The sequence below is a fragment of the Cetorhinus maximus genome, chromosome 15 (assembly GCF_964194155.1).
Source record: "Cetorhinus maximus chromosome 15, sCetMax3.hap1.1, whole genome shotgun sequence".
NCBI classification, from domain to species: domain Eukaryota; kingdom Metazoa; phylum Chordata; class Chondrichthyes; order Lamniformes; family Cetorhinidae; genus Cetorhinus; species Cetorhinus maximus.
Genome location: NC_135893.1, coordinates 107,125,710 through 107,139,647, shown reverse-complemented (window position 1 = coordinate 107,139,647; position 13,938 = coordinate 107,125,710). Strand labels below are relative to the sequence as shown.

At 42.6% G+C, this 13,938-nt stretch overlaps 1 protein-coding gene across 1 annotated transcript in view; it reads left to right on the top strand.

The window, feature by feature from the left end:
• Nucleotides 1–2,720: 2,720 nt before the first annotated feature.
• LOC144690318 (palmitoleoyl-protein carboxylesterase NOTUM-like) overlaps nucleotides 2,721–13,938 on the top strand; it is a gene marked incomplete at its 5' end in the record, with an annotated part of 38,238 nt that continues 27,020 nt past the window's right edge. The window contains 4 exons of the mRNA XM_078557672.1: nucleotides 2,721–2,884; nucleotides 3,069–3,121; nucleotides 5,468–5,563; nucleotides 6,474–6,534. Of these exons, the coding sequence (XP_078413798.1) occupies nucleotides 2,721–2,884; nucleotides 3,069–3,121; nucleotides 5,468–5,563; nucleotides 6,474–6,534 (374 nt within the window). The remainder of the gene's footprint in view (nucleotides 2,885–3,068; nucleotides 3,122–5,467; nucleotides 5,564–6,473; nucleotides 6,535–13,938) is intronic.

The window sequence follows — 13,938 nt, the reverse complement described above, 5'->3', positions numbered from 1 at the left end:
GACAAATCTAGCTTTAGTTTGTAATGGTATGCGGTACAGATGATAAGGGAGTAAGAAAACCACAAACTAAGTGCATATCTCTCATCTCATAAAACCGTGAATTATGTTAGGTGGAGAAACCCTTAATGTCTGTGGCCTCTTGGAATGTATTCTATAGCACAGATAATCCAGTTAAAGCTTTTGCAAACATTTTAGGTAGAAATTAACCCCATTTGATGTTCTAAGCCTCCAATAGGTGTTGATAACATTTTCCAGTCACTTATCAAATTGTCTGTCTGAGGTCAATTCCTAAACACAAATTAAACAGCAAGTATTAATAGTGAGCTCTTCTGATTCGGGAGCCCAGCTCTCAGACAATTAAAATGTTATTCATGGTATATAATATAAGGACTGGTGGGGGTCATATTTCTGTGAATTAACTATAGCATTTTAGTGGTTATTAACAGCTTTCAGTATTCAGATTTATTTTATTTAGAAACTATCGGTTGCATTAAAGGAACAGGCTCATTTGGGACAGTATGTTCATTGGGTACAAAAACAAAATGTGTGTGATGACACAGTTGGTAATGCAGTTACATAATCCAGTCAGTAATTGCATCAACCTCAATGCACTATTAAACTTCAATGAAAAATACACTGCCCTGCCCAAAATACCTAATGCAAACATTCATGATGTGTGTGATATAACATCTGCTCCAGGGAATGTGTACCCTGATAGATGGAATTGCAATTTTCTGCTGAATTTTCAGAGTGAGCTGTTCCAGGCCTTCCCAGGGTCTTGTGAAACATCTTCATTCAGTAGCATTTCTTCTTTGTTAACGGTATACCAGTATAAGAGAAAAAAATTAAAATTCAAAGAGATACTTTTCAAAGATGTATACCTGTTTGAAAATCCACTTATTTCCCAACTTTCAATTATGACAATCAGACAAATGCCTGAAATACACCACGATTGACAGGAAGATCTCAGTAACTTTAAAGGCATGCAAATTTCAAGGTCGTTAGTGGCTGGTTAGCACTCAGTGAGAAATTGTGCTACATTTTGGCATCAAAAAACAATCTGTCAACATTGAATGATTGCTTGAAAGATATAAGACTCTGGTATGTAGTCGCTCCCCATAAACACTTAAAAGATCCTGCTTTCCTGTAATGACAGACCCCGTCAATCTTTGATGTAATAACTGGTTCTAATGATGGATCTTAGCACTGGCTCAACTAGTATGGTTGACGAATGTGAATGTCCAGCATTTCATTGATGAGTGTTTGGTTAGAGCACAGCACTCGTGATCCCCTTTAATGATCAATACGTCACCCTCCTGCTATCTGAATGATATGCAGGGCAGGTTCAAATAGCCAGTGTGTTCCTTCAAAGTGTTCAACTGAAACTTTGGTGATGACTATTTACTTCAGACTCTCTAGAGAGACAAACCCTGCAACTGAATCCAAAGGTAAAGCCTTGAAGTCTGCTTTACTGTTCTATGTTGTTCCTACACCTAGTACTGCCAAACGGTATTGTGTTTGTGAAGATATTAATTTTATTAACAATTTCTAATATTTTTAACAGAATGAGCTATTCCTGGCCAAGTTTTATGTTGTATTCTGCCTTACTTGTTGAGTAATTGTTTCAGTGTAGTCTTACCAGGCTGTAAGCGTGTTGCAATTATTTCTACTTACTTTAGAATATTTCTTTAAAAAGAAATAGAATGAAGCTTTGTAAAATTTTGCAGCTGAATATAGCTTGAAAGTGAGTTGCATTGCATTCAAAAGAAGCCACATGAAATACTGTGAAAAATTGGAAAGTACAATTGCCTTGAAATTATGTCATTTATGCATTGTGACAGGTAGGTGGTTTCATTTTATTTTCTTAATTTTAATTACTGCTGAGTACTCTCAAAATTCAATAAGTTTGAGTATAAGCAGAAATACAATCAGCTGAAGAAATTGACAAAGCAGATTTATCGGACAAAATGTAGAAATCTTAATGTTGAGAATGTTTTCAGTGGCTGTTCTCTTTGTCAGTTTGTTTTTGTGGATTCTGCTAAGTGAATTCCATATAAGAATGCAACTTGATCAAAACAGTCCTATAACTGAGTATCTCTGGAAAAGTAAAACAAGGAAGTTATAGCTAGCAGTACTGTAGGTGTCAGTAGAAAGGCAAGATTTACATTTTTTACTGTAGTGCCTTTATGTGTTACCTTCCTATCCAATCCATGTCATCTTCACCTTCTTGGCACCAGCTCAAAGCAAAGTTTAAGAAAGAGAAATTTGACCCATATGGCAACAATATAAAATCAAATTCACATCCGAGATTTCAGTAGATCCAATATTTCTTTCTTTGCAGTAGGTTGGCTCCAGGACCAGTCCTCACCTATTCACTATCTTTCTAAGAACTCTGATAGTGTTGAGAGCAAAAAGCTTCTGAGTCTAACCTAACATCACCACTGCAACAACTTCCTTCAGCACATTTACAAAGGTATGCATTATTTGAAACTTTCCTTTTCAAATTGACAAAGTTCATTGTTTAACAAGTGTCTATTTTTTGCAGATCCCATTGTGCCATGAACCTCTTCAGCACTGTCATTTTTATCACCTTGTTGGGAACAGTGATGTCCCAGAACAGGCCAAATTCAAAAGGCGTATCCAGAAATTCCAGCCCAAATAGAAGGACTCCAAATCCAAGTGGGGAATCAGCGCAACCCGTCACTAATGGAGACCCACTACATGCAAATCTTACTGCTTTGGAAGACAACAACAATCTAGTGTCTCATGTCAGGACACTAGCTCAGACCCTGTACCAATGTTCAAAATCAGCTACTACTGATGAGATGAAACTTAATTTCCTGAAGAGCACGACAGTGACATGCAATGATGGAACTCCAGCTGGGTATAAAATACATTTTAAATATAGAAAAAGTACACATAGCTTAAGTTTGATTCTGCCTACTTAAAGATTAAAATATTCACACTGACATTTTTAAATAGAACCAAATTAACACAACATGTGTCTGCGCTGATTGTTATGGATTTGATGTTGACTTTTCTTGCATTTATGACTTGTTAATTCACAGATATTACATAAGGGAGTCAAAAGGGAGCAAACGATGGTTAATATTTTTAGAAGGTATGTGAAATATGGTAAAGTAATGGATGTAGACTCTTTATTTGAAGACTTTATCAACGTTATCATGAAATATGTCAGATATTGATGGAATTAGTAAAAATCAACGCATTAACTAGAAAAGACGTTGTTTGAACTGTGTCCATAGATGTTGCAAGGCAAAGTTTTTTATTCATTTACGGGATGTGGGTGTTGCCGGCTGGGCCAGCATTTATTGCCCATTCCAAATTGCCCTTGAGAAGGTGATGGTGAACTGTCTTCTTGAATAAATTTATGAGATTAATCATATGCAGATATTTAGTTGAAAACACTTGAGCAACATTGGAAATTCCAATTTGTGATCTCCAAGTAAAGCACTTAATGCAATACTGTAATTCCTATGTGTGCTATTTTTATGCAGGCATTAACCCATTTACATAGAACACAGGAATGTAGTGAAATCACAGTAAAGGGGCAATTTTACTCTAACTCGCCAGTTGGGAAATGGGCAAGATTGGGTACAATGTTGGTTTTACACCCTGCCTGATTTCACTGTCCATTGGAGTCAATCAATAATATTGGGCAGGGTGTAATACTAGCAACTCACCCGATCTCAGGGGTTTTCCACCTGCTGAGTTAGGTTAAAATTGCCCCTTTGTGTTTGTAAAGTTTTCAATTCAGAATTTCGACCCTATGGTGCTGTGCACTGCCTGCTGTGTGACTGGCATGGTGGAGCCTATGGACTATAGTTCCAAACAGATTGGAGCAGCCATAGCAGCCTCAGTGTAGACTCCAATTTCGATCTGTTTACTGCCAGGACAGAGTTGTACTGTGCTGGAATTCTACATGGATGATTTTGAAAAAGAATTGTTTGATGCCTGCCGTAATTCCAACTACTGTTGCAAGTTCTGGGGAAAGTTCCCTGAATAATGTCAGGCACGACAGGCTGACAGGCTTCAGCTATGGCTCAATGGTTATCACCCTCACCTCCCAGTCAGAAGGTTGTGTGTTAATGTCCCGCTCTAGAAACTTGAGCACATAATCTATGCTGACACTTTAGTGCTCTCTCAGAGCTCCACAGTCAGAGGTTCAGTCTATTGAATGAGATGTTAACCTGAGACCTTGTCCGCTCCCAGAGCAGGGGAGTTCTCCCAAGTGTTATGGTCAACATTTATCCCCCAACCAACTCCACCAAAAACAGATGATCTAATCATTAATATAAAATGCTGGAAAAACTCAGCAGATCTCGCAGCATCTGTGGAGAGAGAAACAGAGTTAATGTTTCAAAGAAGAGTCATACAGACTCAAAACATTAACCCTGTTTCTCTCTCCACAGACGCTGCGAGATCTGCTGAGGTTTTTCAGTATTTTCTATTTTTATTTCAGATTTCCAGCATCCGCAATATTTTGCTTTTACCTGATCATTATCTGGTTACTTTTTGGCTGCCCCATTTCCTACATCACAATAATGACTGCACCTCTAAATTCGCAGTAAAACATTTTGGGTGTCCCAAAACCTGGAGAAGATAACTTGGTCAAGCTAGGATGTTACAGTGAACTCAAGTTATATAAGTGATTCCATCAGCCTTGCCTCTGATATGCCACTGTGGATTAAAAATATAGCATTTTGATGAGAAATATTGGTAGAAAATGTTTTGGTCTCCAATTATATCAGGATTTGTCTGTAATTTATCTTTAATCTGGTAACCTAAATTATGTAAGAAAGTAGCAAAGTGGTAAAACACCAGGCTTCATTTTTATAAAAATTTAAGTCAAACATTTCCATTTCAACAGGATAGGAATATTATATACTGTAAATCGCAGCAGATAAGTCGACCCGGCCTTAAGACGACTCCATTTTTCCAGCCCCATAAATCGTGTTTTCACATATGCTCAGCGTATCAGTCAATTCCCTTTCCAGTCACCACATGCTACATTCACATTAGTATCAGCCTCAATGTTCCACCCCTCGGATGCATGTTTAGCTTACCGGCACCTTATAACTCCAAGGGATCAAGCAGGTGATACAAGCTGTGCCGTGAACGTGCTCGGGTGTTTAAGATATGCCCACTCTTTGCATTGGAAGTAGAAGACATTTCAAAATGGTGACCACCCACACCCACGCTTCCCTTTCACCCTTATACTCAGCATATAAATTGACCCCAGTTTTGGAGAGATTTTTCGAGTCTTCAAAGGTCATCTTATATGCCGACAACAATGGCAAGTATTTTTACCAAATCAAAATTTGAATCCTATTCATTAATTTTATGAAGTTCCATTTGTATTAAATAAATTGTGTTATATTGGATAAATATAAAAAGGAGTCCAATTATATTAGTTTTCTTCCATTCCTTCTGTGAATGAACATAGGTGGCTGGTGTTGTTATAACAAGGAAAGCTGTGATGCAAGATACAGATCAATTCCAAGGCTCATGGGCTCTTCTGATTGGCCACAAACCCAGAAAGGTAATTATATTAACTAGGGCCTGAGTTTATTGTAGCCCGCGAACAACTGATTCCCACTGTTTGTTAGATATGCCCCAGACTGGTTGATTTCCAAGAGCTTTTGACGTAAGAGTTGATGTAAGGAGGTCACAATAGCCTGGCACCCTCTACAGGGCCTGTGTGAATAGGGTAAGCAACTGTGTGTCTCCTTAACTAATCAAATTGATGAATTATTATTAACAAGCACAGAGTGGATTCACAGTCGTGAATTCAATGTCATATCAGCTGCAAATAGACAAATCAATGAAGGGAAAGAAAGATTGGATTAAGAGAGAAAGAAAAAAGATAGAAAGACAAAGTTTAACAAGCAAATCCTCTTTAAAAATGTTAACAACAGTTAGAATTTGGGGCAATGAGACTGCACACTTGTTAAAATTAATTTTCAGTGTCAGAGAGGTTGTTTGTCAGTAGTTGAGATTTATAATACTGATAAAAATTATATTTAGACTGAAATAGACAAGCCCAAACTTTCTGTGGTGAGTTTAATTCATATATACCATGCATACATTGGAACTTCACACTATTCAATGCATTTAAATGGTGTGTCAGACCACGAGTTGTCATTTTCGGGAAGCGAATGGCATCTTGGAGAGCAGCTTCAGTATTTCCATGTTTGACCATGCATCTGCCCTCGCCAAAAGTGCTATGGAGTTTATGCCTCAATAACTTGGAGCCCTGTCAGTCTCACTGTTATACTGACAATAAATTCTCATCCATTATTTCCTTAGATGCTGTTTTATCTAAAACAAGACAAACTTCTAGAATAGGTTATTTTTGCAATCAAGAGAGAGGTATTATAGTCAATAGGGAAATATCAACTTTGACAAGTGTGAAGAATGAGCTTGTTTACACTGTTTATTTAATATGACAGGTTCTGGAATTCTATCATCACAACCCGAAGAAAACCCACATTGGTGGAATGCAAACACAGTGTAAGTTCCTTTTCTAATTTCTGTACTCCAAGAATGTGTTCCACATGAAGTGAACTAAACCAGGCAGAACTTCAAATGGAACAAAGTGATAGGAAATATTTGCTCAAATGTTTGAAATAAAAACCAGAACTAAAAAGGATCAATGGGCAAAATCGTCCCAGGTTTGCACAAAGTGTGGTAGCGGGCAGGAGAAAAGTGGTTTTACCCACCAGCCGCAATGGTTGATTTTCACGCCATATTGTCCCATTCCAGGTGCATCCCACCTCATTAACAATGCATTCCCGGGAAACACGCTGGATCGCTGGTGGGACAGCCCCCGATTCGCCTGCCCCACCGTCACCTCAGGCCTTCAGTAGTCCGGGCGCCACATGTAAAGGGCGCCCCTGCACAGAGCCAGCTCTCTCTAGGGCATTGGGAGCTGCTACAACATCACAGCTGTCAAAGGAAGGAAACCTGCTGCCCCCCCCAAATTTAGTGACACCTCCCTCGGGTGCCGGCTGGATGCTATGGAGGCCCCACTGTGATGTCCTCTACCCCCGCCCTGGGCAAAGGCCAGAAAGCAGGGTCACCAATCCAGCATGGGAGGCGATGGCAGTGGTGGTCAGCGCCAACGGCCTGCAAAAGAGGAAAGCCTCCCAGTGCTGAAAGAGGGTGAATGATCTCCACCTTTCCACCAGGGTAAGTCACTCTTCTCCTCGATGGTGCTGGTCATTGCTGTCAGAGTGTCATGGGCAGGTGTCACAGAGTTCCCTCATTCTCTCTGTGTGCTCTCAGCACCTTTAAGGTGGGGCTGGCCCCCATCTCTTCAGCATCTGTGCCCAGTGATGCTGTGCTCCTGAAGGGGACAGGTGCTGAAGGTGGACAAAGGATCAGGTGCTTTTGAAGTTTCACAGCTGTGTCTCTATGATACGACCCACAGGGCGCAAGTGAGCTGCCCTCAGCCAGACAGGAGTCAGACATTCTCAGAGGCTATGTGAAGATCTATGGATTGTCCTCATTGCATATCATCATCACCCTCCTGGAATCCAGTGACTATTAGGGTCTCTGCTGCATCTCCGTGACATAAACCTGAGCACTGAAGGTATGAGCACTGCCATCAGCCCGACCGGAGTCAAACGTTCACAGACGCAAGGTGAGGATGTCGGGACTGTCCCCAAGGAGCCACCCCTGCAGCCTCTGTGGACCCTGGAAGGTGTCAGGGATCTGAGACCTGCTACGGATGTAGGAGTCGTGCACAGTCCCTGGGAGTCGTGCGCAGACCTGCAGGATGTGTTTGTGGTGGTCACAGACCAGCTGAACATTCAGTGAGTGGAAGCCCTTGCGGTTGATGTAGTTGACTGCTTGCTGCCATGGAGATCTAAGCACACGTGAGTGCAGTCAATGGCACCCTGCACCTGTGGAAAACCTGAGATCTGTGCAAATCCCAGCGCTCTTGCTTCCTGGTTTTCCTGATCCTGGGTGAAATGCACAAATTTCTGTGCCTTTGCGAAGATGGTGTCCGTGACCTCCTGGATACACTTGGGCTTGAAGGCTTGTGAAATCCCACACAGGTCACCTGGGGAGTCCTAGAGAGAGTCATTGGTGTAACAATTGAGCACCACAGTCACTGTCACGGCCACTGGCAGTGGATGCCCTCCGTGTCCCCCTGGCACCAAATCCTGCAGATGTGACCAACCAGTTCCCTAGACATGCGCAGTCTTCAGCGACACTGGTTCTCAGTCACCTGCAGGAATGACAGGCGCTGTCTATAGACCCTGGGTCTAGCGATGTACCTATGAGCGACAGCTCACTGTGGATCTTCAGCTGTGTGCACAGCAGGCCCGGCCTCCCCTTCATCTTGAGGGAGATACTCCACCCTTTGCTGAGCCAGGCACTTCCACCGCTCTCTCCTTCTTCTTCTCTGCTCCCTGTCAGCCATGAGGCATTCCGCTAAATCACCAGGCTCCATGATCCTGATGTTCTCCTCCTGCAGGATCAAGGAGAGAGACATGTGGGTTAGCATGGGTGTACTAAGACGCTCTCTTGGTTAAGTCTGAAGGCCACTTCACACATGCAGGAGAATGCTGGCCACCACTTGGATGGCCAGTGTGTGGTGCACTGATTGGCTGCCCGAAACCCCACCCACCTCTGCCCCACTCCACTTGACCAATTGGCAGCAGCTTTGCCCACTGGACTGCAGGTTGTGCTCTCAGCTCAGGTACAGGCATTCTCCTAACCCACACTGCAAGGCTGCACTGTTAGCTTGAACCATGATGGAAACTGGTCCAACCCTGAATAAAGACATTACAAGGAGCTGTGAGCGTCTCCACCAGTGACTGCGCCATCACCACCTTTCACAAGGGGATTGTACAACTTGCCCAGTCGGTCAATTGTTCTGCTGCCCCCTAAAACTCACATTAATTTACAGTCTGTGCCCGAGGGGGGTGAAAAGTTCTGGAGTATTTGGTGGCACTTTCATGCTTTTGCGTTGCTTGAATGGGCAGAAAAGCTTCAGAGGCTCGGATCCCAGCCGGTCAATGGAACTGCAGCTGAACGGTCTCAGCGCTGGAAGGATGCCCACTTCTGACAAACTTTTCCAAGCGCGCGGCCACTTCCCTGATCCTCACCTCCCCCCCACCCACTCCGACGTGTGCTTGAGGACTTCCCTCAGCCTGTCTGTGCTGCCTTGACTGGCCCCTCCCACCACCCCCCCTCCCCCTCCGCCTAACCCTCAGCCTGACCCGCACTGGGAGTCCTCACCCTGGCACCGCACTGAAAACCAACCGGGAAATAACAACTTGCTTGTGCACCACCCCCACCCCTACCCCCCTCTCCCTCGAGGTCCCTACGGGTGAATCTCGCGGGCACTGCACAAGCCTGCGCGCACTCACCTCGGAGTTCACCTCGGAGTTCAGCTGGCCAGGTGCACGTCGCTTATGTCCGGTTGTGAAACATGTTGGCATGTCCGGGTGATCCAGCGTGGGGGGGATGATTCCGGCAAGCAGCACTTATAATTCCGGTCAATGTTTGTACTTTTTATACATTCAAGACAAAAAATTCCCTGTCCTTCCCATGTTTAGCCATTTTTGGGTTTGGTTTCCTCCCAATGACATTTGGAAGCCTCAGGCTAAAAGTAAACAAATATCCTACACCTTGCTCCAACCAGTGTCACTTGAGCCAGTTGTTAGGAGTACATGTTAACTCAACTTCTGACCTAACCTCCCTCTACTCAGCATCAAGTGCACGAAAAGCATGAAGCAGAGGGAGGTTAGGTTCAATTTAACTGAAAACAGCAGCAGAGCATTGAGGGATTCCCCAGAGCTAGAACATGAGCTCCCCGAGATTAGTCTCGCATACTCCCAGTTACAGGTTATCGGGAGGAGTTTCAGCACATCATGGCAAGGCAAGGTGGGTGGTACAAGAGACTTCACCAAGTGGGTGAAAGATAAGAGAAGTAACTTCATAAAATATACTTAATGCATCCCACAAAGTGAACGCTACAATGAATAATAAATATCTTCTAATATTTCTAAGTAAATGTAATAATTTTAGCTTTTAAACTGAGTAAGGCACTAGTTATCTTTATAATAACAGTGGGCTAATTTTCTTAAATTAAACTTTGAACTCCAAACAGGAGGTTATACATCAGCAAAATAATAATTTCAGTGCTGGACGACTGAGAATGTATGGAAGTAATCACATAGCTTTTTTAAATCATCGCACAGTAGCTGGGTATTGGTTCAATGTGAGTTCAAAATGACTGAGATTATCAATTAGTTGCTTTTGATATTACATCATTTTCTCTTGAACTTAAGGAAAATTACTGGGTTCAATGCAGCTGCTTAAAATAATTGCCCATTATTCATCTGATTTTTATTGGATTGTTTTGTTTATTTTTCAAAAAGCAACCTCCTTTCATTCCCTTGACTGCTGTAACTTCCACACCTAATTGACATTGTTTCAATGTGACTTCAAAACCAATTCTTGCATCATTAAAGGCTTTTAAATCAAAATTTCTAAAATAACAGGCATCCATTGAATTTAGCATATTTGTGAGAACCGTGCACTGCATTGAGCAGTTAGCTGAGCAGTTTGGACAAAATTTCCAATTCCTTTATGGTTGTCCACTAAATAAACTCAAGCAGCAGATTTTAGTCAGACAGACATCCTGTAACTTAATCTCCCTGCCGCCCTCTAACCCATCACTGACCTTCTCTTTATGCTCCACCTGCCCCTCCCCCTCTCTTCAACAGTATAAAATCCATCACATTGCTAACCCTCTTCAGCTCTGTAGAAGAGTCATAAGGACTCGAAACGTTAACTCTGCCTCTCCCTCCACAGATGCTGCCAGACCTGTTGAACTTTTCCAGCATTTTCTGTTGTTATTTCAGATTTCCAGCATCCGCGGAATTTTGCTTTTATTATCCTGATAATATTTCCCTTCTCTATAAAAAGGACTGTTATATTCAGTGAAGATTGGGGGTTATACTGTGTGGAAAAGGCTTCTTGGTAATTGAATGCAAAACCCTCCAAATTATGAAGGAAAATGATGGTAAACCCAATAGATTTTTTTCCTTCAAAAAAGGAACTGAAATCATTCAGTCAGAGACCAGGAAAAGCTATCCTCTTTAGTTTGAACAACTTCAGATATTATTTTTGTTAGGTGGGGGTCACGGTGCCCAAGTGTTCTTGTTTGATGGAATTTCACAGTAACTTGTTTTTTTTAATGATGTTTTTTGTCTGAGCTTTTTTCAGTCAGCACTGATGAATGGAACAACTGCATTTCTACGGCTAGTTGCCATTGCCAAGCCTTTCCAGATGAGGAGTGAAGTTCAATTCCTTGACCAAACAATATAGGACTGAGAATTTTGGAGAATTTGGCCAAGTAGATCAAGTGATAGTTGGGGAACATTTAGGGGACAGTGATCATTGTATCATAAGGTTTAGATTACAATGGAAAAGGATATTGGTCAATCCCGAGTGAGAATAATCAACTGGCTGAGAGCGGACTTCAACGGGGCAAGAGCGGAGCTGGGCTGGATAGACTGGAACCAGAGGTTGGTGGAAGAAACTGTAGCTGAACAATGGGCTACCTTCAGATAGGAGATGGCTTGGTCAAGGTATGTTCCCTTAAAAGGGAAGGGTAGGACAAACAAATCCAGAGCTCCCTGGATGACAAAGGAGATAGAAATTAAGTTAAAGAAGAAAGAGTGTGCTTACGCCAGGTGTCAGGTAGCAAATACAGTTGAGAACCAAGCTGAATACAGAAGGTTCAGAAGGGATGTGAAAAAGCAAATATGAGAAGCTAAGAGGAATTATGAAAAAAGACTGGCAGCTGACATAAAAGGAAATCCCAAAGCATAAGCACATCAATAGTAAAAGGGTGGTAAAAGGAGGAGTAGGGCCGATTAGGAACCAAAAAGGGGATTTACACATAGAGGCAAGAGGCTTGGCTGAGGTGTTAAATGAATACTTTGTATCTGTCTTTACCTACGAGGTAGATGCTGCCCAGGCCATGGTGACAGAGGAGGAAACTCAGTCACTAGAAGGGTTTAAATTGATAAGGAGGAGGTGTTGGATAAGTTGTTGGCACTTAAAGTTGATAAGGACCAGGTGAGATGTATCCAAGGATATTGAAGGAAGTGAGAGTGGAAATTGTAGAGGCACTGGCAATAATCTTTCAATGTTCCTTGGATTCGGGGGAGGTGCCGGAGGACTGGAGAATTGCAAATATTATGCCCTTGTTCAAAAAAGGTTGTAATTACAGACCAGTCAGTTTAACTTTGGTAACAAAAACAGAATTACCTGGAAAAACTCAGCAGGTCTGGCAGCATCGGCGGAGAAGAATAAAGTTCATGTTTCGAGTTCTCATGACCCTTCAACAGAACTCAGTAAAATTAGGAGAGGGGTGAAATATAAGCTGGTTTAAGGTGGGGGAGGGGTGGGGGGCGGGTGGGGGGAGAGAAGTTGGGTGGGGGGTGGTTGTAGGGACAAGCAAGCAGTGATAGGAGCAGATAATCAAAAGATGTCACAGACAAAAGAACAAAGAGGTGCTGAAGGTGGTGATATTATCTAAAAGAATGTGCTAATTAAGAATGGATGGCAGGACACACAAGGTACAGCTCTAGTGGGGGTGGGGTGAAATAAAACTAAGAGGGCATAAAAGGTATAGATTTAAAAATAATGGAAATAGGTGGGAAAAGAAAAATCTATATAAATTATTGGAAAAAACAAAAGGGAGGGGGAGGAAATGGAAAGGGGGTGGGGATGGAGGAGGGAGTTCAAGATCTAAAGTTGTTGAACTCAATATTCAGCCCGGAAGGCTGTAAAGTGCCTAGTCGGAAGATGAGGTGCTGTTCCTCCAGTTTGCGTTGAGCTTCACTGGAACAATGCAGCAAGCCAAGGACAGACATGTGGGCAAGAGAGCAGGGTGGAGTGTTAAAATGGCAAGCGACAGGGAGGTTTGGGTCATTCTTGCGGACAGACCACAGGTGTTCTGCAAAGCGGTCGCCCAGTTTACGTTTGGTCTCTCCAATGTAGAGGAGACCGCATTGGGAGCAACGAATGCAGTAGACTAAGTTAGGGGAAATGCAAGTGAAATGCTGCTTCACTTGAAAGGAGTGTTTGGGCCCTTGGATGGTGAGGAGAGAGGAAGTGAAGGGGCAGGTGTTGCATCTTCTGCGTATCCATGGGGAGGTGCCGTAGGTGGGGGTTGAGGAGTAGGGGGTGATGGAGGAGTGGACCAGGGTGTCCCGGAGGGAACGATCCCTACGGAATGCCACCAGGGAGGGTGAAGGGAAGATGTGTTTGGTGGAAGGTTACAGCCTTCCGGACTGAATATTGAATTCAACAACTTTAGATCTTGAACTCCCTCCTCCATCCCCACCCCCTTTCCGTTTCTTCCCCCTCCCTTTTGTTTTTTCCAATAATTTATATAGATTTTTCTCTTCCCACCTATTTCCATTATTTTTAAATTTATACCTTTTATGCCCTGTTAGTTTTATTTCACCCCACCCCCACTAGAGCTATCTGTACCTTGAGTATCCTGCCATACATTCTTAATTAGCACATTCGTTTAGATAATATCACCACCTTCAACACCTCTTTGTTCTTTTGTCTGTGACATCTTTTGATTATCTGCTCCTATTACTGCTTGCTTGTCCCTACAACCACCCCCCCACCACTTCTCTCCCCCCACCCCTCTACCTTAAACCAGCTTATATTTCACCCCTCTCCTAATATTACTCAGTTCTGTTGAAGGGTCATGAGGACTCGAAACATGAACTTTATTCTTCTCCGCCGATGCTGCCAGACCTGCTGAGTTTTTCCAGGTAATTCTGTTTTTGTTTTGGATTTCCAGCATCCGCAGTTTTTTGTTTTTATTTTAGTTTAACTTTGGTGATGGGGAAACTTCTGGAAACAATT